This window comes from Gossypium arboreum, chromosome 4 (assembly GCF_025698485.1).
Source record: "Gossypium arboreum isolate Shixiya-1 chromosome 4, ASM2569848v2, whole genome shotgun sequence".
Classification (NCBI taxonomy): domain Eukaryota; kingdom Viridiplantae; phylum Streptophyta; class Magnoliopsida; order Malvales; family Malvaceae; genus Gossypium; species Gossypium arboreum.
Genome location: NC_069073.1, coordinates 14,246,340 through 14,273,390, shown reverse-complemented (window position 1 = coordinate 14,273,390; position 27,051 = coordinate 14,246,340). Strand labels below are relative to the sequence as shown.

Genomic DNA, 27,051 nt, shown 5'->3' with positions numbered 1-27,051 from the left:
GACGCAACCTACAGAAAACATGAGGAAAGATCATGTTCTGGGATAATGATTCAAAACTTTGAGGGACTTGTACTATGCTAAAAAATAGTTACTAATGAGAACGTACCTTCAGTCTTTGCTGTAGAAGCGGTTGCATGCATTCAAAGTATCTAGGTAGGATTGGATCTAGGACCAATGGATACGCAGGTTGAAGGAGATGCACTATCTATCATAAAAAAAGTTGTTAAACGAGAGGGATGATAAATCCAAAATATGGGCCTTAATCAGAGATGGAAAATGTTTGGGTAAGTAGCTTTGTACCTGTATATTCAAATATAGCCTTAGAAGGGTGAACAACGTCGCTCACTTGCTAACTGTAGAGGGATTGAAAACAAGAGAACGGTGGTGCTTACGAGATGGGGTTCTTGAGTTTTCCGGAAAAGCGGTGGAGAGGGATAGGAAAGGTCTGAGTTGTGAAGGGTCTTTAGTGACTAAGTAGCTTTGGGGGAACAGAAGAGACTAAGGAGAAAATGGCTATGAAATATCAGAATGATGAAGAGTGTCTTTAATGTTTTGTTTCCTTATATTTTGTTGCTTTTCAAGAGGTGGGGTTTTAAATTTTTTCAGCTGAAACAAAGATGTTTCTAGAGCACCCTCCTTTTTAGTTGGATTGGACTTGTTGTTGGGCCTTCTCTTGTTTTTGCTTATATACAATTTTGTTGTTTTATTTTAGACTGTTTAATTTTGAATAAAAATCCAGCTTCTATTAAAAAAAACAATATAAGAATTAAATAATATTTTTGAAGTTATAATTCTTCTAATTTATAAAAATCTTATTTTGTATTTTTTATTCTTAACTTAAAAATAATATAATAATTATCTAATATTTTTCTATAATTCTTTTGCATAATGCTTATTTTTATTTATTATAATTTAATTTATCTAGTATTTTTGATGATATTTGTTTATCTTATTAATATATTAGTGATTTATGTCATATATTAAAGCATGAAATTGGCAAGTGGTACTGATATGAGCATGAAAGTTAATTTATTTCTTTTGGTATAATGAGTTATTTGGTCTTTTAATTTTATAAAAAATATTATTTTAGTCATTCATTTACTTTTTTTTTGTCTTTTTAATTCTTAGGCTTGCGTTATTTGTCAAATCACCCTAAAATAGATGGAAAAGTTAATGTTTATTAACTTTGCGGGGTTTTTTACTACAATAATATGAAAAAAAAAAACCAAAATGGGATGTCCTTAAGATTATATACGAAAATGGGTTATTAGAAGTGATGGAGGGTGGTGCATAGGCGGCACCACCCTCAAATCTGACACAATTTCAGTTAAAAAAAATATTTTCAGTTAAAAAAAATATTTTCAGTTAAAAAAAAAGAGTAGGATGAAAAAATAATAATAATAAAATATGGGTGGAGGGTACCTCACAGGCGGCACCAGTGGAGGGTACCCCACAGGCGGCACCAGTGGTGCCTTTTTCACAACCTTGACCCCCTCCAGTATATATTCACCCTACCCCCTCCATTCGACTACTAGATTGAAAAAAAAAATTACAGAAGAAGAAGATAGAAAGAAAGAAAGGAGAAGAAGAAAGAAAAGAAAAGGTAATTTTGTTGTTGTTGTTTTTTTTTAAATAAAATAGATTATGATAAGAAAAAATTATTTTGTTAGTATTATATAGTTTGTTTAGTGTTACTTTTATGTTTTGTTTTAAAATTTATTTTGTTTATTGTGAAATATTAGTAAGTTTTGTGTTTAGATTAATTATGTGTTTATTGTGAATTTTATGTTTTAAATTTTTAAATATATTTGAAAGTTTTTATGTTAGTAAAACTATTATAAAGTAATTGTTAATTAGTGATAACAACTAAAAATATTTTTGTTATACATATTGTTAGAAATGGCAACATATTTGGTATTGCCTGATGAGATAATAAGTTTAGCACAAAGGGAGAAAGTTGATAAGATGATGAGAGACGTCCAAGATTACAGAATGAAACCAGAAGAAGACATTATTCAACACCTTATTACCGTAAATCAAAAGATGCAAAAAGTGTTATGGATGGGTCATGAAATGATTAGAAACAATAAAGTGCAATACCTAACCCTTAGAAGGACATTAATAGAACAGGAGCACCAAATCATTTTAGACGAACTTTGGAAGACATCGGTACCACGAACTTATTGGAATCTAGTTATAAACTTCGCGAAATTTATAATATCTTGTGAAGCAAGGAAAATAGCGAGACAAAGTATAGGTTCACGAAAGTTAATTGGGAAGTAAAATGTGTTTGACAAACCATGGATGGATAAATTAGTTGTTAGGAAATTACCAAGAGAACTTATATATTCAATACCAGTTATAAAGATTGAAGAGGAAGAAGGTCCCGAGGAATTTCCAATTGGATTGTAGAAGATGAATATGAAGAGAATCAAGAATTTCGAAATTAGATTGTAGAGAAGTTCCCAGATGAAGATATGGGATCGGAGATGGAAGAAAATGTAGAACTCAATATAAGTGGTTAAATGTAAAAATAAATGTTGTTCATGTACAAAATTAGAACTGAAAAAGTATGGGCTTATGAATGAAAAAAATTGCATATTGATTAATTAATTTTGTATTTAAGTAATTTATTTATTGTTCGAAATTGTTTTGAGAAATTTTGTTTATTTTTTTAACAAATTGAGTATTGAAGATGGATAATCAGTTTTTCTTATGCGTTTATTTCAATGGAATCATCTCAACAACAACTGTTGGATGCATATTTGAATGTCGACAACAAATAGCAATGAGATTTAATAGAAATGTCTCATTGGATGATATGAAGGGAAGAATTAACGCAAAAATTGTTAAACGTTGTGGGAGAAGGATCTCAAAACTTTTCTACAAGTTTCCAGTTTCGACAGATCCTATCAAATTCACCGAAATGGAACTTGTAGAAGACGAAGACGTGGAGACAATGATAGCTCTTTACTGTGGGAATAGGAGTGAAAAAAATTCACCAATTCACTTATTTGCTGAGTTAGCTGGTATGGAGCAGAATGAATATCTCACTGCATATGGTGAAGAACATGCAACTGAAGAACCGTGCGTGGTGGCTCCAATATCGTACGTTGATAGTGAATCGACTAAATGTGGGATCGATATCGATCTTAATGTTACACCCGATATTGACGTGGTTGGTGATGATGGATACGATAATAGTGATCATTGTGATGAAGAGGTCGATAGTGATAGTGATCCCGATGTGGACGATGTCCCCGATGATATTGACGATGAAGATGTGAATGACGATGAAAACATTAACGCGTCTTTAGTGGGGAACCAGATGCGACGTATTATGATACACAATAACCATGGGCCACACATGTCGCTCATAGACCCCGACGCGGCGTATGAAGCTGAGTTCCCGGAGTACCCTGAAATACTTCCTGCTCACCAGCTGGTGGTAAATTCTGATCATGAGGAGTTATTGGTAGGCCAGAGATTCGAAAGCAAAGAAGAGTGTGTATTTGCTATTAAGCGGTATAGCATGAATGTATTTGCTATTAAGCGGTATAGCATGAATATATCAGTGGATTCCAAAGTTGCAGTGTCTAAACTGACATTATATATTGGAGAGTGTTGGAAGTCGGCAGAAGGCTGTAATTGGCGTGTACGAGCTGCATTTATTCAAAAATCGCAGATGTGGGAGATACGTAAATTTGTTGGGCCTCACACGTGCACATCAATACGTATGACTGAAGACCATGGAAACCTTGATTCTACAACTATCTGTACGTTTATCATGCCAATGGTGAAGGACATACCGACTATTAAAGTTTCAGTACTGATTGCCGAAATGCAGGCACGGTTTCAGTATCGAGTATCATATCGAAAGGCGTGGATAGCTAAACAATTGGCAATGGAGCAATTGTATGGGGATTTCGATGCATCGTATAACGAGTTATAGGGATGGATAGCCGCTATGCGGGAGTACGTACCTGGGACTATAATTGAGTTACAGACACGACCTTATTACGGGCCGAATGACCAATTACAGCCAGAAAAAAGAATTTTCCATCGGATGTTCTGGACGTTTGATCCATGTGTGCGTGCATTTCGCCACTGCAAGCCGTTTGTGCAAGTAGATGGGACATGGCTATATGGAAAATATACACAGATCTTACTTCTTGCGGTTGCTTAAGACGGCAACAGGAATGTGCTCCCGATAGCATTTGCCATCGTAGATAAAGAGAACATGGAATCGTGGGAATTCTTCTTTACCAACTTGCGGAGGTATGTTATTAGCAATGATAATGTTTGTATCATCTCCGATAGAGGGAAAGGATTAATTGCCGCCATTAGGAGTTCCAGTGTACCATGGAAATCTGTTTACTGTATCCAACATATCGCGGCTAACTTTCATCGAGATTATAAGAATACAGACTGGAAGAGACAAGTTGTGAAAATGGGTAAATGATTACCTTATCTTTTCAACATATGTTTTAATGCTTTAGGCCAATACTGTAACTTATCTTTCTTTAATACATATACAGCGCACGAGCTGGAGCCACATATTTTTCGCCAAAGAATGGCTCGACTTGAGAGTGACATGCAGGGTTAAACGAACACATTTTTCCAACAGTGGTTGGGTACTATAGATTCATGGCAATGGGCTCAAAGTTTTGATAAGGGCTTTCGTTATGGTCAAATAACCACAAACTTAGTGGAGGGGGTCAACACTGTGTTGTTGAAAACACGACATCTTCCGATTTCATCTGTCTTTTCGGCTACATTTTACAGGTTGGCAACCTTGATGCCAAGAATGGGTCAGCAACAAGTCAACCAGATAGAGGCGGGATACGTGTTTGTCGAAGATGTCAGGGATGTAATGGTTGCAAACCGTCGGATGGCGAGGTCGATGAATGTAGAAATTTATTCACGACGCCATGAAACATTTCGTGTTACAGAGACCGCGGTCGTCGACCCGGTATACCACCTAGGTCATATGGAGTTGATCTCCGTAACAAACAGTGTGATTGCAGGAGGTTCCAAACACTTCATTATCCATGTACGCATGTCGTGGCAGCGTGTGCTAAGGTAAACCTTAATGTTGAACAATTTGTTGATGATGTGTACACACTCGAGCGCACGTTACATGTCTGGGAAAATGAGTTCCCCGTCCTGCCTGACTTGTCTACGTGGGAGGTGCCTCCGACGACTTTCGAACTTGTCTCAGACAGAGGGTTACGCAGGAATCCGAGAGGTCGTCCGCAATCATCCAGAATTCATAATGAATGGACATTAGGGAGAAATCCAATGGTAAGCGTTGTGGATTATGCAGGTTAACTGGTCATAATAAGAGTAAATGCCCGCAGCGAAACTATCATATTGGATAATCGTCGCGATCGGGTAGGAATTGAGCCTATGATGTAATGTATTTAATTTATGTAAAAAATTATATTGCAAAATTTGTTCCAATTAGATTACTGTTGTAATGTATTTAATTTATATTACAATACTAAGTTTGTTAAGTTTTACTGTTTTAATGTTCAAAATGTCCAAATTAATCTTATTTACGTTATGGTCAAATTTTGTTACAATTTTCAAAGTTCCAATTAATCTAATTAAATATATAGAAAGAAATACAAACTTTTTTAATATCAAAACCCAATAAACCCCTAAAGTTGATGGTTAGATGGTGTGGTCCTAGGGGTATACCTATTCGGAGGTCGACGTTCACGTTGTGGGTGATCACGATGACCAACATCCTCTTCAGTCGCAGGTGAGGGTGTCTGATACATGAAAGAAAAATCATATAGCTCAAATGGCATCGATGAACTTGAGCTAGGAGGAGTGCCATGCTGCAGCGAATACATCCCAGGAGGAGTGGAGTACTGCGGTGGATATGGGCCGAGGCTAGTGCTGTACTGAGGGGGATACAGGCAGAGAGAAGTGCTGTGCTACAATAGAGACGACCCAAAGATATCAAACCCGTAGTGGTATCCGCCCCCTGACGAGCCCGGGAAATAGTTGTTGTCTGGGAAATCCGGATGATAAGAAGTATCAGCCGAATGTGAATGCGATTGCTCAGACTCGGCCTCAGACTATGCCTCGGGTTCCACCTCTCGCTCGAGCTCGAGATCTGGCTGTGGATCGGGCTCTATATCGCCATCAGCTCGTATGCCCAGTCATTGCCGTCTTTGGGGACTATAGTCGACTGGGCACCAAGTAAATATGGCTTTCCCATACTAAAGTACCATTGCATGTACTCTGGCGATGGTTGCAAATCGGAAGACATATCCATCCGAGGTCTTCGACCAATCCGATTATCCCACACCGCAATATACCTCCAGTGCACAACCCCCCAATGCATTCCATGCTTCCCTTTCTTGTTGATGCCGTGAACCTTCCCCACCTCCTTTGGTGGATCCGGGATATACTGGATGCAACCAAACTGTCGTAATACTCGATCCCCATGGTACCACTCGACTACATTGAAAATGATAATTGGTGCGTTAGTGCACCACAATTGAGAATGAATATAGGCAGAAGATGGTATAACGGCCACAATTTATGGTCTACGATATGGCATCCAAATAAACTGCACGATTAATACCATGGTTAAAATTTCACACGGTTTGAGTAAGATATATAAAGTAATTACATGTCGCGAATATTGGAATAGCTTACCCCTTCTCCGGCATGTTGCTCAATCAACAAATGATATATCGGGACAGTGTACGACCTCCCGATACCTGGATAAATACTCTATCTACGAAAACAAATTTCAAATAAATATAGTATCGTTAGAATAGTATCATTATAAAGAAACTATCAATTAATAACAAGTTAAATTTTATCACCTGTTAACTAGTGGATATACATATGGCTGGTGACTAACCGATGCCAAGAATGGCATTCGATAAAGAGCCCATGACTGCAACAATATAAGGCATCCGCCTATGTCTGTAGCATGAGGCTTTGTCGTCCGACAAAGCTCACGATACAACATAGCCAGAACTGCGGAGCCCCAACTATACGAGCGAACATTATGCAAATCAATTAATAGAGGTAAATAAATGATATGAACACTGTTGTTGTTCGCATCAGGCATCAATACACCCCCTATAATATGCATAATGTACTCTCAAGCTGCGCACATCAACTCTTCTTCAGTGGCATTATCTGGTAAATGCTGAAAATTTGATTTCAACCATGTAAATTTCAAACCCGATAAAGTAGACTCATCATCGCCGAGCGAGGCTCCTAGGAGGCTATAACAAAGTGCAATGGCTCACTAACGACTTACGCCCGCATTCTGGGACTCCGTCGATTGGGAGCCCAAGTTGCGATGCAACATCCTCCAGAGTGATGATGCACTCCCCACACGCAAATGAAAAGTGTGGGTCTCGAGCGCCAACGCTCAACCAATGCAGATATTAAATCATACCGCAAATCAAACGTCCGGATCAATGCTGCTGACCTGAATCCAGCTAGCTCCAAGTATGGCATCAGTCGTGCATCCGAGGAATATCCTAAACCATTCACCCGGCCCCTTAATACGCGATACGATTCCTGACAATGTTAAATTGCAGAAATAAGTTATAATAACATAATTTATTTGCGTAAATTACATAAATCTTTTTAAATGGAACATGTGAGTAACAAATAACAATATATTACCATTTTATTAACTGTGTCAGCTATGTGAGGATCTTCCTTAATCAATGAAGCCGTTGCCATACCTACAATTTCAAATAAATTTCAGTTATTAATTTCAATGTTTGATGGATTTTAAATATTTGTCAAAATAACTAAATTTTATATATATTGCTTTTAATTACAAAAAAAATACCAAACCGTTTTTCCGACAGCATATTTTTTGTCATACTACATTAAAAAAATAAATATACCCAATTCAAATACAAATATTTTTATTATTATTTTAAAATGATAATAAGTAAAATATTTTGGTTTAAATTATAATATATATAATATACCCGGCATGTAGTTCAATATATTTTGGTATTTATTTTATTTTTGGATTTTATTTTTAAAATATATTATTTTCGTATTTTATTTTTATATTATTTTAGTACATAATGTTTCAAATGTATTATTTTTGTATTTTTGTATTAATTTAATAAAAACTTTGATTTTGACCGTTTGTTTTTTATTTTATTCTCGGATTTTACTTTTTAAAATAAACTATTTTCATATTTTATTTTTATATTATTTTAGTACATAATGTTCTAAATGTATTATTTTAGTTTTTATATTAATTTAATAAAACTCTGATTTTTTCCGTTTATTTTTATTTTATTTTTGGATTTTATTTTTTAAAATATACTATTTTCGTATTTTATGTTTTTATATTATTTTAGTACATAATATTTAAAATATATTATTTTAGTTTTTTATATGAATATAGAAAAAAACTCTAATTATAGCCCTTCTTATTTTTTATTTTCGGATTTTATTTTTTAAAATATACTATTTTCGTATTTTATTTTTTATATTATTATAGTACATAATGTTTCATTTATTATTTTAGTTTTTTTATATTAATTTAGTAAAAATCTGTGATTTTGGCCGTTTTATTTATTTTGTTTTGGATTTTATTTTTTAAAATATACTATTTTTGTATTTTATTTTTATATTATTTTAGTATATAATGTTTCAAATGTATTATTTTATTTTTTTATATTAATTTAGAAAAAACTCTGATTTTGGCCTTTTTATTTTTATTTTCAGGTTTTATTTTTAAGATATATTATTTTCGTATTTTATTTTTTATATTATTTTAGTACATAATGTTTTATGTATTATTTTAGTTTTTATATTAATTTAGTAAAAATCTGTGGTTTTGGCCTTTTTTAATTTTGTTTTTGGATTTTTGTATTTTAAAATATACTATTTTCGTATTTTATTTTTTATATTATTTTAGTACATAATGTTTCAAATGTATTATTTTAGTTTTTTATATTAATTTAGTAAAAATTCTGATTTTGGCCGTTTGTTTTTATTTTATTTTCGGATTTTATTTTTCAAAATATATTATTTTCGTATTTTATTTTTATTATTTTAGTACATAATGTTTCATATGTATTAATTTAGTATATTTATATTAATTTAGTAAAAAACTCTGATTTTGACCTTTTTTATTTTCTAATTTCTTAAAATATATTTTTAAAATATACTATTAAGCTATTCTTTTAATATTTTTATACTATTTTTGTAAAAAACTCATCACATAAAAATAAAAAAATCAAAATATAACATGCCAAAAAAATTAATAAAATATATCTAATTAACCTAAAACACACTTACCAAATAAATAAAATAAAATAATAATAAAATATTTTTCTACATAACATAGATAGGATTTTTTTACTTCAATAAAAATTAAAAATAAATTATGAATATATATAAAATTAAAATAAATACAAACATACCTTAATATATCTTTTTATCCAAAATATACCTTGCAAAAATTAAATTTAAAAATTAAATCAAAATCAATCAACAATAATAACATTAACAATTAATATAAATCATTTATTTCCTTAAATTATCAATTAAAAATTATTTCCTTAAAAAAAACATTACCTTTTGTCCTTCCCTCCCTCTTCTTCTTCTTCTCCTTCTCTTTTTCTTTTTCTTTTTTCTTCCCTCACCAATGCCGCCTACTCCTTCTTCTTCTTCTTCTTCTTCTTCTCTTCTCTTTCTCTTCTCCTTCCCCCTTTCTTCTTCTTCACTCACGCACACAAAGAAATTGGGGACCATTTTAAGGCCCCCAAACACAATAAAAAAATGTCTGAGACCAGTCCCGTCGGTGGCAGTGACGAGTCCCGTCGGTGCAGAGGAGTCAGCGGTGCCGCCTGTGGGGTACCCTCCACTGGTGCCGCCTGTGGGGTACCCTCCACCTATATTTTATTATTTTTTTTCGTCCTACTCTTTTTTTTTTAGCTGAAAATGTTTTTTTTTAACTGAAATTGTGTCAGATTTGAGGGTGGTGCCGCCTATGCACCACCCTCCATCACTTCTAATAACCCATTTTCGTATATAATCTTAAGGATATCCCATTTTGGTTTTTTTTTCATATTATTATAGTAAAAAACCCTAACTTTGCTGAAATACGTGGCAATCCACGTTATGCCATGTTAGCAATTAATTAATTTTTAAATTTTAAAATATCAAAAAAATATAAAACTATTTTAAATAATTATAATTTATTAAAAATATAAAAAATATTTTTAATATTTTTAATTTAAAAAAATTAATTAATTGCTAACGTGGTATACTCGTGGTAATTATGTGTATAACACATCAACAAAGTTAACATTTATATTCATTTTGGGATGATTTGACAAATAATGGAAGTTCAAAGTCAAAAAAAAGTTATTATGCATTCTTTTCACCGTGAATGCTCTTTAAAGAGGTAAATGACTGACCATGAAATGTGCTTCATTCCTATAGGCATGAATCAAATCCTTACCGTATAATTAAAAGATAAAATAAGCAACCATCACATCACACTTCACAAACTTTGGAACAGTTAAATGTTTTAAAAGATAATGAATCCTAGCGATAATGAAATTCTAATGTAATGAGAGAGGATATGAGTGAATTTTACTTGGATTTGTTTATTATTAAGTTAAAAGAAATAATTGAACTTAAATTTGAATAGTCATATATAGGGTATATTTTATTGAATCATTTTCTAATGCATAGTGGCACATTTTTATTTTTAATTCAAATTCAATTACTTAAGAATATATATATATATATATATATATTAAGATCCTAAAATATATGTGTTACCCTTTTTAACTCTAATTACCGTTACAAATCAAAGATTTATACAAGTTGCGTCACCATGTCATTACATTCTCATCGCTTAAAAAAGCTACATAATGAGGTAGTAAATTACCCCTTTTCAATGCATAGAACCAAAATTAAAAGAAATAAGCTTAATTTCAGAAATCAAATACCCCAAACTTAACATTATACTACGACTTCCTATAAAGAACTTGACAAAAAATTAAACAATGCTTTCCACCTTGATTAAATGAATACTTTTGATATCATAACCATTGTAAGCCAAGTACTCCAAAAACAAATTATCTCTCAGCAATGTAATATCTTTATATCTGATTCGATCCTCTGAACTCAATACAATGCAACATCTTTATACCCGATTCAATCCTCTAAACTCGATATAAAAATATTACATTTGGTGTCAAAGTGATCTTGACTAAACACTAAATCACTTGAACAATTAACTGTAAAATTTTAACTTATGCAACTTGATATTATCATTATGGATGTTCGGGTACATTACCAATTAACCGATTACATTTGAAAATGTAATAAATATGATTTCACTTAAAACATGGGGCAAGTATCAGTACTAAATCATAAGGTATCGATACCTAAAACAAGGTATTTATACCCCTGACAAGTATCGATACCAAAATCGGCCTCTAAAATTCAATTTTTTTGAAATCAATGTACAAGTATCGATACCTTTACCTCAAGTATTGATACTGGGCCTTAGGTACCGATACTAGCCGAAACCAAGATGTAGTACCGGTACCAAATTGACATTCTATTTTCAAAAATCTTGAAACCAACCTCCAAGTATCGATACCTAACCCCAGGGTATCAATACCTTGAGTTAATTCAGTAAAAAATACCTTGGAAATTTGTTAAAACCCCCTGCAAAGTTATCAAATCAATACAACAACTTAAAATCATTTTAAAACAATCCAAAACATTCCAACATGATCCAATTTATCCATAATTCATAACATATTCATTTTCATAAGCATCAAACTGGTGGAATTAGACTTTAAACATACTATAATTTTATATAAATTCAACTTAAGCAAAGTTCACACAAATAACGATTTAGTCCCTTTTACTAAGATCTACTTGTTGAGCCTATGTACATGCCATACTATCGACAAAATATAAAATTGCACTCTTAATCAAGCTTGGAGATGTGATAGGACGAGCAGGTCTCGGACCACTTCCAGCTTCTCTTTGGACTTCAACCTATGCATTGAGCTAGAATAACTTAGTAAGTATTGTAATAATTTAATTGTAAACTAAATTTCATGTAATAGCCCGTTTTCAATGAAATCAAAACAGTGGTTTTGGAACCAAAAATTTGAAGTAGGAAAAAAATTATTTTATTATTATTTTATGGTCTATGATAGAAATACTGTATAAAAATTTCGTTGAGAAATGTTACCATTTACATACTTAATTTGATAAAAGGGACTAAATTGCGTAATGTGCAAAAGTTAAGTTCTAATAACTAAAGGTATTAAATAACTGTAGAATTTTAAATTGGAGGTCCTTATATAGTAATTAGCCATTAAAGTTGTTAACGGATAAGCATGATTAGTCATTGTTGGAAATTGAATAAATTATTAAGGTTAATTTTGGAAATTAGTAATTAAAGTTATAAGAAATAAAATAAAATAAACTATTATCATCATCTTCCACCAAAATTAAAAAAAGAAAAGAAAAGAAAACCTAGCCATGGAAGCTTGAAAAATAGGCAAGCTTCTTTTTGCTCAATTAGGTATGTATTTTGTTCCTTTTTTGATGATTTCTATATTTCCGGGATCGTTGTAGCTTAATCTAACTAGCCCGGGAATTAATTTGCAAAAATATTAAAGTATTAGGGTTTTTATATTGATGAACATACTTGAGTTTTGAAGTTTGATGATAGAAAATGAATGGTTGTTGTTAGATAAACAACTTCTAAAAGAGAATTTTGATGAAATCATAAATTAGTGGCTAAATTGAAAAAGGTGATAAATTTATGGTAAAATTTGTGAATTTTGTGAATTATATGGGCTGCTATTAAGATGTATAAAAATTGGCTAGGCTTGAGTAAGGATTAAATTGCATGAAATTCATTTTCGAGTCTAGGGACTAAATTACAAAGGAATTAAAAGTATAGGACAATATGGTAATTTTGCCAAAATTTTCATGTTGGATTAAATTGAATGAGAATTATATTGAAATGAGTTAAATTTATTCGTATAAATCCTGCCAGACCTCGTATAGAGTTAGATCGAGGGAAAGAGAAAATATCAGATTAGTTGTCTCTATATTTACGTACACTTGTCGAGGTAAGTTCGTGTAATTAAATTGTAAATTTATATGTTTTAAATTGAATTATATGCATGTGATTTGTATAATTGCCATGTATAAATACCGATCGCATAGCTGACAATTACTGAGTCCCATTTGAACCTAAAGAATTCGTAGGATACAAATGACATGTCATTAGGGTTACCGATTTGGTTGGGGACCTGCATGTGTTGCAGACAGACCACAGCTCGTATGAGCTTCCCGATATACAGCTTGTGAGAGCTTATTGATTCTAAACTCGTATGAGCTTACCGATTCACAGCTCGTGAGAGCATACCGATTCATAGCTTGTATGAACATATATGTATATGAATTGACGGATTACAGTTCAGTACACCACATGTGTACTACCCGTGTATCCAACGATATTTTAAATGGTTCAACGGGCAATGTTTTGTTATGAGACTATATGAGTTCGATACGAACTATTACAGGTATATACATGAAATACACAGAAATGTTATTACCTGATATATTGAAACATGAAATAGATGATACATGTATATGAAACTTGCTTAGTGATTATGTTCATCCATGTTTATCGGCTATTATATGTGTTTTACATGGCTAACATGTTGAGGATATGTGTTTAGGCTTTTGGCCAAATTGGTTTGTATATGTGTTGCATGCTTACCTTAAATGTGATTAAATGGTAAGTTAATTTCTTTGTTATACAAACTTACTTAGCTTAAATGCTTACTCTGTGTTATTTTTCTATGTTTTATAGTTATTCGGAAGCTTGTTGGAGCTATATCACACTATCCATCAACTCTTTTGGTACTTTTGGATATTTAAATTCGATTATAATGGCATTTATAGGTTAATTTGGCCAATGTTGGCATATAAGTGTTTTGTTGAGATTAACCATTTATATGGCTTGTGTTTGGTATATTTTGATGTGTATATATGTAGTCTTATCATGTTTGATGTGTGATTGATATGGTAGAATGAAAGAAAAAAAAAATGAGGTTTGAATATGCATATATGTATTTGGTCATTTAGGTAAGTTGAGATAATTGATTGATATGTTTTTGAATTGTCATTTGAGGTGTATAAGGGTATATTAGTTGTTTGTGGTGATATTTAATGTTTAAGACTCATTTTTGGTTTGTATTGAATTATGGCTTGTTGATGTGCAAAAAATGTTGAGTTAGGTTGGTGTCAAATTAGGTGAGAAATGTGGCTTGGAAATTGGCCTATTTTCGTCCATACGGGCAGTGACACGGGCGTGTGTCTCATCCATGTGTGACACGGCCGTGTATCCTTTGTATCTTCTTAAGAATGCAAGTCAGTTTGCTCACACGGTCTAGCACAAGGGTGTGTGGCTTAGCCGTGTAACCCAAGTCAAAGAGTTACACGAGCAAAGACATGGGTAGGGACACTTCCGTATATGTAACACCCCAAACCCGGCCTAGAAGTCTAGACCGAATTCAGAATGCTACATTGACCACCGAAGTGATTGTGAGAAAATCTTACAAAACTAGTTATTCTTAATTCAATTCCTGAAATAATTTAATATCGAGTATTAAAAAAAAACCAGAATAATAAAATGATTAAACCGTAAAACAGAATTATACCATAGTGTTAAAAACCTTATATTCAAAATTGAATAACCAATAAAAGTTTGAAACCACAAACTAATAACTTATTAGCCTCAAAACTGTCTGAGTCCTCCGCACACCGAGTCTAGCATCCAAAATCCCAAAATGTACCTGAAAAGGGAAACAAAAGAGGGGGTAAGCTATACGAGCTTAGTGTGAGATCAAACTAACTAGCTACCGGAACAGAAATAGATACAGTAAACCTAAAAATAGTTTAGCAACAGAACACACTTATAGAGCGACTATAACAAAACAGACCATATGTGACTTTACAGTCATATGGCTCTGTTAGACACAATATCAGAAATTCTCAGAAGTCACAAACTGGCCTAAGCCTTTTTTTCCAGAATCAGAATCGGTTGGGCCTTAGCCTATCACACAAGGTTTCTTTAGACACGAGTGCCTTTCAGTCAAATAGTACAATCCAACTCCTCAGTCAATCAGACAGTCAAATAATTCAGTCCGACAGTCAAATAGATATTGCAGTCACAGAATCACACAGACGCATATGTGTGCAAATGAATTATAAAATAACCCACCCACCCATCCAACCAACACACCATCTCCGTCCAACCTGACACATCCTGTGGGTATTTAATCAACCCACCCATCCCTGCACTTCGAGTAGGATCTCGAAAAGCCCATTCAACCTTATACTCCACAGAACGTCATCCCGGGTTACCCGGCAATAATGATCATCAATATTGTCCTCGACCCTCAGAGAATTGGGACCGCCCACGACCCTCTAGGTATTAGGGCTATCAGTAAGCTGTACGGTGCCATGCGAAAGACCGCGATACAAACATGCAGTATAATTGCCAGATCAGATGTGCTACACAGCAAGGCTAGCGTATAAGTTGTACTGTGCAATGCAGTGAACCGTGGTACAGACGTGCAGTATAACTGCTAGATCAGATAATGGTATGTAGCGTAGCTAACGTACATGTGGTACAGTGCAAGGCGGCAAACCGCTATACCGTTATCAGTAATGTCTACGACCCTTAGGGTATTGGGATCGCCCATGACCCTCTGGGTATTATTAAGGGCTTTCAGAATGCAAACAAACTGCCAAATCGTAAATCTCCCTTCTCTTCAACATCCCACCCAAAAAGATTTATGCATATGTATGTATGTATGCAGTCATTTGTACACAATTCAGAATAAAAATTCAGACAGTCAATCAAAAGGAGACACACACATCCGATCAATCAATTGCAGAATCAAACATGTGTACCTTCGTATCTCGAATCCAGTATCAACTTATCTAACAAACAATCACAAATGCGCACATATCAAGCCCAAATCAAAGTCATAATTACCCCTAGTAAGGCTTAGTTGGGGGTTGGAACACACAGAGTCGCATTTGCACTTGCATTTGACCTAAAACCCAAAGTTTGGAGATATAGGGCCATACGCCCATGTGCTTTGGCTGTGTGGAGCATTCCAAGTCATGTGGGGGTCCAATCGCCCGTGTGAAGGGTAGCACACGGCCAGGTGACAGAGGCACATGCCCGTGTAGTGTAGAGACACAGTCGTGTGATCAGGCCGTGTAAGACACTGTCCTATTTCACTAAGCTCAAGTGCAGAGTAGACACGGCCGTATGAGGGTCTCACAAGCCCGCGTGGCCACCAAACACGGCCGTGTGTTCCAAAACACACGCCCATATGGAATCCCTAATTCATAAATCAGTCACACAGCCATGTGACCCCAAATCTCAATCCCTAATTCCCAAACTCACACGCCCGTGTGGACCAAGAGACACGGCCTTGTAATTTCTGAAAAAAATCTCCAAAACAGCCACACGACCGTGTGGTACCAAAATTGGCTGAAACTCTAATTTCCCAAATCCATACGACTGTGCGCCATGGCACATGCCCGTGTGGCCGTCATGGAAGCCATGAAACCACCCCAGAACAGCCCCAAAAACACCACTTTGGCCACCAAACCGCCCTCCAACTTTGGTACTATTGAAACCACATCCGAAAATGGAGTATCGCACTCCCTTTCAGCCTTCAAAGCTCTGAAACTAGAGAATCAAAGCATTCTCACAAAAAGCCGAAACAACACTTGCAAAAAACAAAAGATAAGTAGATTAGTCAGAGTTGAGTCCTACACCTGTTTCGATGACGAAGAAGACGACAGAGGAGTAGAAAATCAAAGTCCTTCGACCCCACAACACCACCGATTCTAAAAAGCAAAAAGAAGAACACAAGAAAAAAAACCAAGAAGAAATAGAACAAAAATAACGTGCCAAGTAAAATCAAATAAAAATAAAAATAATTAATAATTAATAATAACACTAAAGACAAATAAATAAAATAATTATTTTAACTGAAATCAGAAATAACTAAAATGTTTTCTAAAACGCCCACACAGGGACTCAAACTCAGAACCCTGAGACAAACCAACACACTCACAACCACTAGACCAGTAGGCCCATTTTGCCACTAAACTGCACAACTTAACTTATAGTGCAACCTTCCCACTATCCCCACACTCAAAACCCAGAAATTCTAGGCCCAAAATTTAGGACGTTACAGTATGTCCCTATTTTGAGTGCCCACATGGCCTGAGACATGAGTGTGTCTCTTGACCGTGTGAATCACACGGTTTGGCCACACGGCTGTGTGACCCCTGCAGCTTTGAAAATTTCATTGTTTTCTAAAAAATTCTTTAAGTACTCGATCTAGTCGCAACTTATTTCTAACACGTATTTTGGGTTTCAAGGGATCGTATAAGGGATAATATGTTTAATTTCAATTGGTTTCTACCATGAATGTATATGATATGAAATGTTTTTTTTATTTGATCTGTAAACTTCGGTAATGCTCTGTAACCCTGTTCTGGCGATGGATACGGGTTAGGGGTATTACATTTCATATTGCAATTTAATATATATACTCGTAATATTGGTTATACTTGATCAAATTACACTTATCAGTTCACATTTTGTCCACAAGGCCCAAAGTTGACTGATTAAAACAATTAGGGCATGTGAAACAGAATTGAACATCGCCGAAGCGGATAAACAGTAAGCGCGTAATATATTCTTTAATGGCATGCCATTAATATCCTAATGATTCATATTTGTCTACTTGGACTCAACATCGATTATACCAACTTTTAATTTTTATAATTTAGCCCTTGATCTTATAATTTCACATATAACTTCCATTTAATTTCACATGTTTACCACACACATATAATAATCTTAATACATATAACTCACTTTATCACCTTATTCTCATTCACATTCTTGTACCATAGTTTACTATCTTTATAATTTAATCCTTTATATTACTATTTCATATAAATCTAAGATTTAAATATTTAATCCTTAATATCACATACTAACCCTAACTTTTCTCTTCCATCTTATATATCTATTGATCCTTTTTTCATGAAATTAAGGTAATGACTACACTTTTCTATTAATTTAGGTAGGAAAACATGAAATAAACTTAGTGAAATTAACTTGGAAGGTTCAAAAATGGAGGAAAGGACTTAGATGAAAAAAAAAAAAAGGTTGAATTGGAGGATGGAGGAGGGTGACGGTTGAACTTCCAAGAAAAGATGAATGCTTTTCATCTTTTCTCAACTTTTCTACACTCTTCTTAAGAAAAATCTCATGATTTTTAAGCAAATTGGTCAAATTGCTAGTTAACCCTTTATCTTTACATCTTTACACTTTGACCCTTAATCATGACATCTACAAAATATCTAATTCATTCTTTTACCATTTTATCCCTACACTTTCCTAGTAATACCTTATATGAATCATGACCTGTTTAGTATAAACTGCACCTTTAAACCTTCTTCTTTATTCACCAATTCCATGCCACTATATTTAAACTTTTAATTTCGCACTTTTGCCTTACTACATTTCATTTTCCTACAAATTAGTCAATATTTCGAATTAACTTTTCTAAATTTAAAACACTCTAAACCCTCTTTCGGTTCCAACTAGATTCCACACTATCACATAGATATTCCTAATAAATTTATTTCTAAAAAAATTTCTCTAATATTGTCGACCTAACATGCTATTGTACCACCTACTGTACCTTGAGGATATTACAAGCAATACACGACTATATGGCTGCCAAAAATTACCTTTAAGCACTATATCAATACCCATTCGCCAATTTGCACCACCCATCCGGTGGTTCAATCCATCTAGGAACCATTATATCAGAATTAAAATTTATCAATAGTAGCTTAGTAGCAACTGTCGAATTAGCAAGGAAAATCCTACAAAAATCCCTAACAAAGCTAAAATTTGGGACTACTTTAGCATGATAATATTGATTGCGAATGTACCATATTCGTCAACCCGATATTATAGATTATGACTCAACATGATGCAGATTGCATCCTAAGGGTATAAACAACAACTTGTGAAGTTGAATACCATGACTAAAAATATTATAGCAAGTAGGCAACAAATTATTAAATAATTTCTGATCAAATATAAGGATTTTACTTGGTAACCAAAATCGCCACAATAATCTAAACATTTTTGCATCCAAATCATAAGACAACTGAAAATTCTTGATCTTACTTTTAAACTTCCTAGCAAGTTCAACTTGATAAGCAAATTTTATTGAAAATATTTAATTTGGTTCACGAATCCAAAAACAAATATTTGATTTAAACTAACAATGCAGTCAAAACCATATCAACCAAATGCCGGCCTTGTTCATCCACCAAGAACTAGATAAGTTCTTCATTCCAAGATCATCATATCCAAGTAAGTAGGGGCGGAGCCAGGGGCTGGCAAGGGCCCTGCCCCCGTAAAATGGAATTTTTTTAATTTAAGTCCCTTTATAATTTATAAAAAATTAAATTAATAATGATAAAATTGCACTTTACGCCTCCCAAAAATGAAAAAAAATTAAATTAGTAATGGTACAAACGACCTGGACACACGGGCGTGTTAAGGCCAGTGTGAATACTAAAGGTAATTTTTCAATTTTTTTATGACACATAGTCTGAGTGGATTCACATGGCTTAGCGACACAACCATGGGAGAAGTGAATGAGAATAGCACACAATTTAAGTGATGACACACTGCCTGGACATACGGGCATGTTCCTAGCCTTGTGAACACTGGAGAAAGGTTTTAAAATTTTCTAATAGGCTACACGAGTACATTGAGTTACATGGGTGACCCACACGGCCATGTGGCCCAACATGGTCCTCATACACGCCCGTACCCTTCTTTTTAACTTGAACATTTTTATTTTCACTTCCCATCCCTTCCTTTTCACTCACGTCGTCGTTTTACTATTGTCTCCTTTCCTTTTTTCCATGTCAATTGATCATTCTTGTCGTCCTTTCCTCAACATCCTCTAACCCATCGTTCGTCCCTCTCATCGTCAACCCCCTCACAAATTGCCGACCATTGTTTTTTTCCCTTTAAGACCCCATACTTGTTAGCGTCATCCTAGCCTATCGTTGATCATTCTTACCCCGCTGTTTCTAGCCACCAAAACCCTTAATTGTCCCCTCTTTTTCCTTCTGCCACTCCCAAACACCCCCTTCGCCCTTTCCCACTCACAATCAACCCTTTCTCTCCCATTTTCCTCACACTATCGTCCTTATCGGAGTCCCATCGTTTCTCACTAGACGTCCCTTTATTTTTTTCTAGTACCATCGCCAATTGTTTCTCTTTCGTTACCATCTGTCCATCCTCCACCACCGTTTGTTATCAACCTTTTTCTTTTTGTTTATTTTATTTATTATTTTTATATTTCCTTTACTATTATTATTACTCAAGTATTAGGATTAAATGTTAGTTCTGCTAGTTTTGGCTTATTTAGTGAGTTGATTCTCATTGGGAGATAGATTGAACTTAGGTCGTGCGTTTCATGTATTGAAGTGCTTATCTGCGATATTGCTTTGTCTTGGTACTGATCTTAGATGACTCACATATGTAGTGATTGGCGGTGATAATTCTATTTTTGTTTATGCTAAATCTCTACGTGTCAAATTTGATATGTGTTGAGTTAAATTATTTCGGCACAATTTATCTAGAATTTTTTTTACTCATTTTTACTGATGTATTTTGTTTTCTGGGTACATAATGCTGAATACACGAGGCAAGAGAAAAGTACCTACTCAATCCAAGAAATGAAAGGTTATTGGGACCTTATCTTCTTCCTCACAGATCGCAATCACTCACCATGAATACCTCACATTCGACCATTCACCCCAAAAAGAGAGGTACCAACACCTGTAGGACAAATCATTAGGGTTTGGGTCGATGTATCGATTGGGAAGCCCTTTAAACTGCGGGTTAATCTACATAGGGTTCATACTCTATTGGACGCGACTCTATAGGAATGGTTCTTCATGATCGTGGAGTCGACGTATACTGAGCTTACTCTAGAGTTTTTATCCACATTTTCCCTACAGACCATGCTAACGACGGGGTATGAACCACGAGCTATTGGAAACACAAAATATAGACTTTTTTAGCACCTTTTGAGCCTAAATTCATGTAGTTTCGTTGAAAATTTTGTCGAAATTCATAATTTAATTATAAAATAATTAATTTGCACTTAAGTTATTAAAATAATTAATTTGCACTTAAGTTATTAAAATAATTAATTTGCACTTAAGTTATTAACATATTGAATTTTAATTATTTTTATAATAAATTTCATAAATTTGGTTTATTTTCGACAGTTTCGCACAAAAGGTGAAAATTGGCTCGACAAACACCTCGAAAGGCTTGAACTGTTGGGAAATTTTTGCATCGAGTGAACCAAGGGAAAGATTAAATATTTTTCCAGCCAAGGATGATCCAAATAATTATTATTTTATGCACTTTATATTTAATTTTTATCCAAAGTTAATTGGGTCAAAAATTAATATAAAGCCTGAAGGAGGAAGTGGCCCAATTGTGCTAATAAAGAATACTGATCCAACAAGAGAAATGGCAGCCTGAAACCGTCTAACAAGCTGACCCAATCAACTGAATTTTGGTGATTTTTATGCTTGCAAAACAGCCCTCAAAGTTTCCTTGAAATCGCATTCAAACCCCTCCACTTATTATGCTTTTGAAGATTTGTCCCAAGCTAAATTTAGAAAAGTTTGAAACATTAAAACTTTGCTAAATATGTGGTCAGCCAAAAGGAGTGTGTGGCTACTAATTATTTGCTATTTTTAGCAGCCACTCTCACCTATAAATACCCTTTTCACCTATTCATTCAACACATCTCTCATTCCACACTTCTCTCTTTCTTGTAGTCACTTTCTCCCTTTCAAAATCTCTCTTTGTTTCTCATTTTTCCCTTCTACTTTCCATTGTCGATTTCCCTCTTGGAAAAGAGCCTTCAACCACCTTAGGTAGTAGCATTCAAGTGGTTATAGAAGTCGTGAAACAATAGAATGAGGGAGAAGAAGAGGAGCAAACTACTCTGGCTTCGGAGAAACACTAGATTTGATTCTAGTTTCCTATCCTTTAATTTTCATTGTTTTTGTTATGAAGATGTCTATGAATATTTGTTATGTTGTTATTCTAAATTTAATTAACATGATTTAAATTTAATTCGTGTTAGGTTGATTGCATTTTATCTACTTAAGTTATTAAAATCATGTTTGTGTTGTTATAGGTCTTTTGATTAAGTGAAACTATGATTATGTTATACTTGCATTATAATTGTAATTAATTGACACAATACTTAATCAATACATGTTTAATTTTCAAAGGCAGCCAAGGGTTAAATTAGTGATGGTATTACATGATACTTTAGCCTTGCATAACTTGCAAGATTATTGTGATTAAACTATTTCAATGTAGGAATATATTGTTACTTTACTTAATCTTTTACTTGCTTACTAAAATTGATTAATTATTTGAATTGACATAGTAATACGTTCAAGAGGTTAGCTAATTTTGTAAGTCTGTATGTGCTATAGTTAACAAAATACCAAGTTATTGTGAATTTATTCATAACAACATGAACATTATTTTAGTAATATTAAGTTAGGAAATGTAATTGATCTAACACAATTATGCCATATTGATTAAACTTGTTTTTCAAAAATTGTGCGTTGGAATTTTTACCTTTTAATTTTCTTAGTTAAATTTCTTAGTTAAAATCTAGTTTTATTAAACCATTTTTCAAAACAAACGATTGTCCTTCACCAAAGTGTTTTTAATTGCATTTCATAAATATTTTCTTACACAGTCCCTATAGGTACGATAACTCGACATTTACTTGTCACTTTATTACTTATTGTGATTGTGTACACTTTCACATTTCCATCGTTCTAGCAATCTCATTTCGTCTTGGGGGCATCACTCGATATTTGAGTATTGTGGGATTTAGATTCGCTCTCGATATATATTCTGATGACTTTTTGGAAACGCTCGAGTTCTCTACCCTCCTACGACACATCTATCGACTGACTCTTTTTTGCTGGTCTGACATTTTTTAGGTTGCCACTTCGTACAACCCGAGCCAATCCAAGGCTCGGTGACTACCTTCGGCCCTATGCTATAGTCACACCATTTTAGCCCATACTTTGACTGGTCAGAAGGAGAGCACGAGTGTCGTGGGTACTTTAGACGCGTACTTCTTATGGAGCATGCATGAGTAATACTCAATTGATCTTAGCCTATTTTGTGGCCCAGAGTTGCTGGCATTAGGATGAGTATCTATGGAAAGGACCTATCGGTATGGGTCCATACGTGACATTAATGGCCCATTACTTTGGCCTCCTCGAGACCCCTGAGTAGATTAGTTCTCTTAGTTTGGTTGGGGACATGGCACCACAGAGTTTAAGTATAATAAAACATATGAGGATGGTCGCTTGTTAGCCCGGGGCCTTCGATGATCAGTATGTGTTGCTACATCCGACTTAGCAGAATGAGGATGATGAGCATCCAGACAATGACCTCCCACCACCACCGCAACCCATTCCTAGTCCTTCTTTGAGTCACTCTATTGATGCACTTGTGCATATGGTTACACTTGAGGATATCTCTCGTCTTTAGTAATAGTAGTTATGGGGGATCAATTGTATTGAGGCATATTTACAACGGATGTGCCAACATTTCCATATTTCTTCACCCGATCCCTTTGCTGCGCCTTCTGATCCTGACATCCCACACGATGCTGATCACTGACTTTACTTAGTTTTCTGTTTTATTTATTTTTATTTTTATTTTAAGTTGTACTTTTATTTTTATTGTTGATTGTTTTTATTTTATTTTTGAGACTTATATGTTTTATTTTATTATGCACTTTACTATATTTGTTTTATCGTTATTTTTCTATTTTTATCTCTTTATTTTATTTTATTTTATATTTCTCTATCTTCTTATTAGTGTGCTCGAAACATGTACTTCATTTAAAATCTCCTAAGATTCCAAATTTTACTATTCCGACAAAATCATCCAAATTCAGGATAATTTCAGTTCTCTCCCTCCTTATGATATTTTACTTATTAGTTTAGAATAGTTTGTATATTGAGGATAATGTACATCTTAAGTGTGGGGAGGATGTTATATTCTTATGTGATATAGTCCTAGAATTGTTGTTTGTGTTTAAGTAATTTTCTCAAACCTATCATTAAAGTTAATTTTCTTTAATATGGAGTTTTTAGTGATTTTGTTTTGGTATAATTTGTGGATTTTTGTGCATTGTTTGATTTATATTTTAAGATACGGGAAAGTCAAGCATGATAAGATATTTTTTTATAAATTATTATTTTAGGTTATCTCCTTGAATTAAAGCATTATCTTGAAACTTTAAATTTACAAGTTTAACATCAAAACCATAATTTTTTTTGAGCTTTTGAGCGTATAGAGCATACATTTTATTTCGTGCTCATTTTATTTTTGATTGTGAGTATGTCAACTTGATTTATTATTCTAGAACTTACTTCAGTGATACATGTCAATATCACATTATTAATTTGACATACTAAGATGATAAAGACACTTAGAATTTAATTCGCTTAACCTTTGACACAAATTATTTGTTGTATTATCCCTTAGTATACTTCGTTGATCCTAACACATTTTTTTCTTAACAACTGTTCATGTTAACCCATAAACCACTTTAATGTTATAACATATTTTTTATTGGCTCCCTTTTTATTGAAATTCGATTTGGCAAGTGTCCGACTATGTTTCATCATTTGCATTGCTGAATTTTCTCTTTGTTCTAAAAAAAAAAGAGAAAAAAACCAAGAAAAAAATTTGGTTGAGCTTGAATCATGAGTTTCATCTTTTGTATAAAAGCTTACATTCGTCCTTTATTTTTTATTGATGTAAATTCTTTTAATTCAACAATTGTTTTTTTTTTAGTTTGGTAACTTATTAACTTGATTCTCGATTGTAATCAACTCTTCTAACATTTTTCGTACCCTTAACTTAAGCCCCGTTACAACCTTGTAAAGACCTCTTGATTGGTGTGTTATCTCGGTCTATAATGGTGGAGATTTGATTTTCAAGTAAGTTTATGGTAATAACATTTCTTGTTCGACTGTTGAGTGCATATTACTTGAAACTTAAACACTTCGAGTGCTTTGAGTAAATCTTTAGTGAGGATGTTATTTCTTATTGAGTTTGAATTTCAGGTAATTATTGAGATAAGGAAAATGTCTAATATTTTTAAGCCTTAACAATCTCTGCTTGAATTGCTTGTATTTTTTAGTGTCATTTTAGTTTGAATTTTCAATGCATGATTATCTGCTTGATTGTGCTAAAAGTAGTATGTTTTAATCTCATTCTTAATGTGTTTTAGGGTGATTATTTGATATTAATTGTGAAATGATACGTTATAAGTCTAGATAATTAGAATGAAACTCTTTTAGACTAAAAATTTGAATTTTCTTGAATTTGAAAATAGAAATGAATGGAATAATTAGTTCTAGTTATTAAATATAAATAATTAGTTCTAGTTATTATACTATAAAAAATAATTAATTTCATTTTCATTTTTAATAATGAATAAATTCAATTTTCATTTTTATTTTTTAATTATCTTTTTCTTATTATGGTTATATAGGATAGTCTAATAAAAGGATAGGAATCAAAATGAAATTAAAGAAAAAAAATGCAACCCATAGAAATGAAATCCAAATCATAATGAGAGACTCCTTTCTTTTGTTTTCATCCATAAAGACAAAAGTTAAGACAAAAAAAAAGAATTGACCGTTTGAGTATTCCACCAAATTGCCTGAGAAAACTGAGAGTAAGAGGGGCATATATATGTTATGGAATGCCCATTTATATTGAATTGCGAATACATAAATGATAAAATATTTTCTAATTGGACCAAATAAAAATTAATATGGGTTTCCGATAGAGACGAAAGACGATAAAAAAACAAGAAAATAAGCAAAGGCCCTTCGATATAAGAATCTATATCTATATCTACTAAATTCAACTGTTTCGCATAAAAAGAAAGCAAATAAATAAATGAAAGAGAATAAACAATTGAAAGAAGTGGGATAGGGGGGAAAGAGGGAAGGAGGGAGAAAGGGGGAATGAGAGGCATCCTAATGAGATCCTAATCTCAAAACACGAAAGGGGATATGGAAAAATTGGTAGACGCTACGGACTTAATTGGATTGAGCCTTGGTATGGAAATCTACTAAGTGATAACTTTCAAATTCTGAAAAACCCTGAAAGGAAAAATGAGCAATCCTGAGCCAAATCCTATTATTTAATTATTTTATAAAAATAAACATTAACAAAGGTTCAGCAATCGAGAATAATAAAAAAAAGGAAACGGTAAGTGTAGAGACTCAATGGAAGCTATTCTAACAAATGGGGTTGCTGTTGGTAAATGAATTTTTATATCGAAACTCTAGAAAAGATGCAAGATATACCTATTTTTTTTATAGGTATACTAATGAAAAACTATCTCAAAAAGATGAACCGAACCCGTATTTTTTTTATTTGTATTATATTATATGCAAAATCAATTTATATTTATATGAAAATATGAAAAAGAAAAAGAATTGTTGTGAATCGATTCCAAATTGAAGAAAGAATCTAATAGAATAGTCATTAATCAAATCATTCACTCCATAGTCTAATAAATCTTTTGAAAAACTGATTAACCGGATGAGAATAAAGATAGAATTTCGTTTTACATGTCAATATCAATACTGACAACAATAAAATTTATAGCAAGAGGAAAATCTGTTGACTTTAAAAATCGTGAAGGTTCAAGTCCCTCTATCCCCAACTCGAAAAAGCTCGTTTCTGTCTATTTATTTTATCTTACCTTTTTGTTAGTGGTTCAAAGTTCCTTATGTTTCTCA

At 33.4% G+C, this 27,051-nt stretch overlaps 1 protein-coding gene across 1 annotated transcript in view; it reads right to left on the bottom strand.

Moving 5' to 3' along the window:
* Positions 1–6,145: 6,145 nt before the first annotated feature.
* LOC128291566 (receptor-like protein 15) overlaps positions 6,146–27,051 on the bottom strand; it is a 30,050-nt gene continuing 9,144 nt past the window's right edge. The window contains exons 8-11 of the mRNA XM_053026737.1: positions 7,669–7,730; positions 7,295–7,560; positions 6,887–7,019; positions 6,146–6,424 (exon numbers count right to left, since the gene is read on the bottom strand). Coding sequence (XP_052882697.1) covers positions 6,146–6,424; positions 6,887–7,019; positions 7,295–7,560; positions 7,669–7,730 — 740 coding nt within the window. The remainder of the gene's footprint in view (positions 6,425–6,886; positions 7,020–7,294; positions 7,561–7,668; positions 7,731–27,051) is intronic.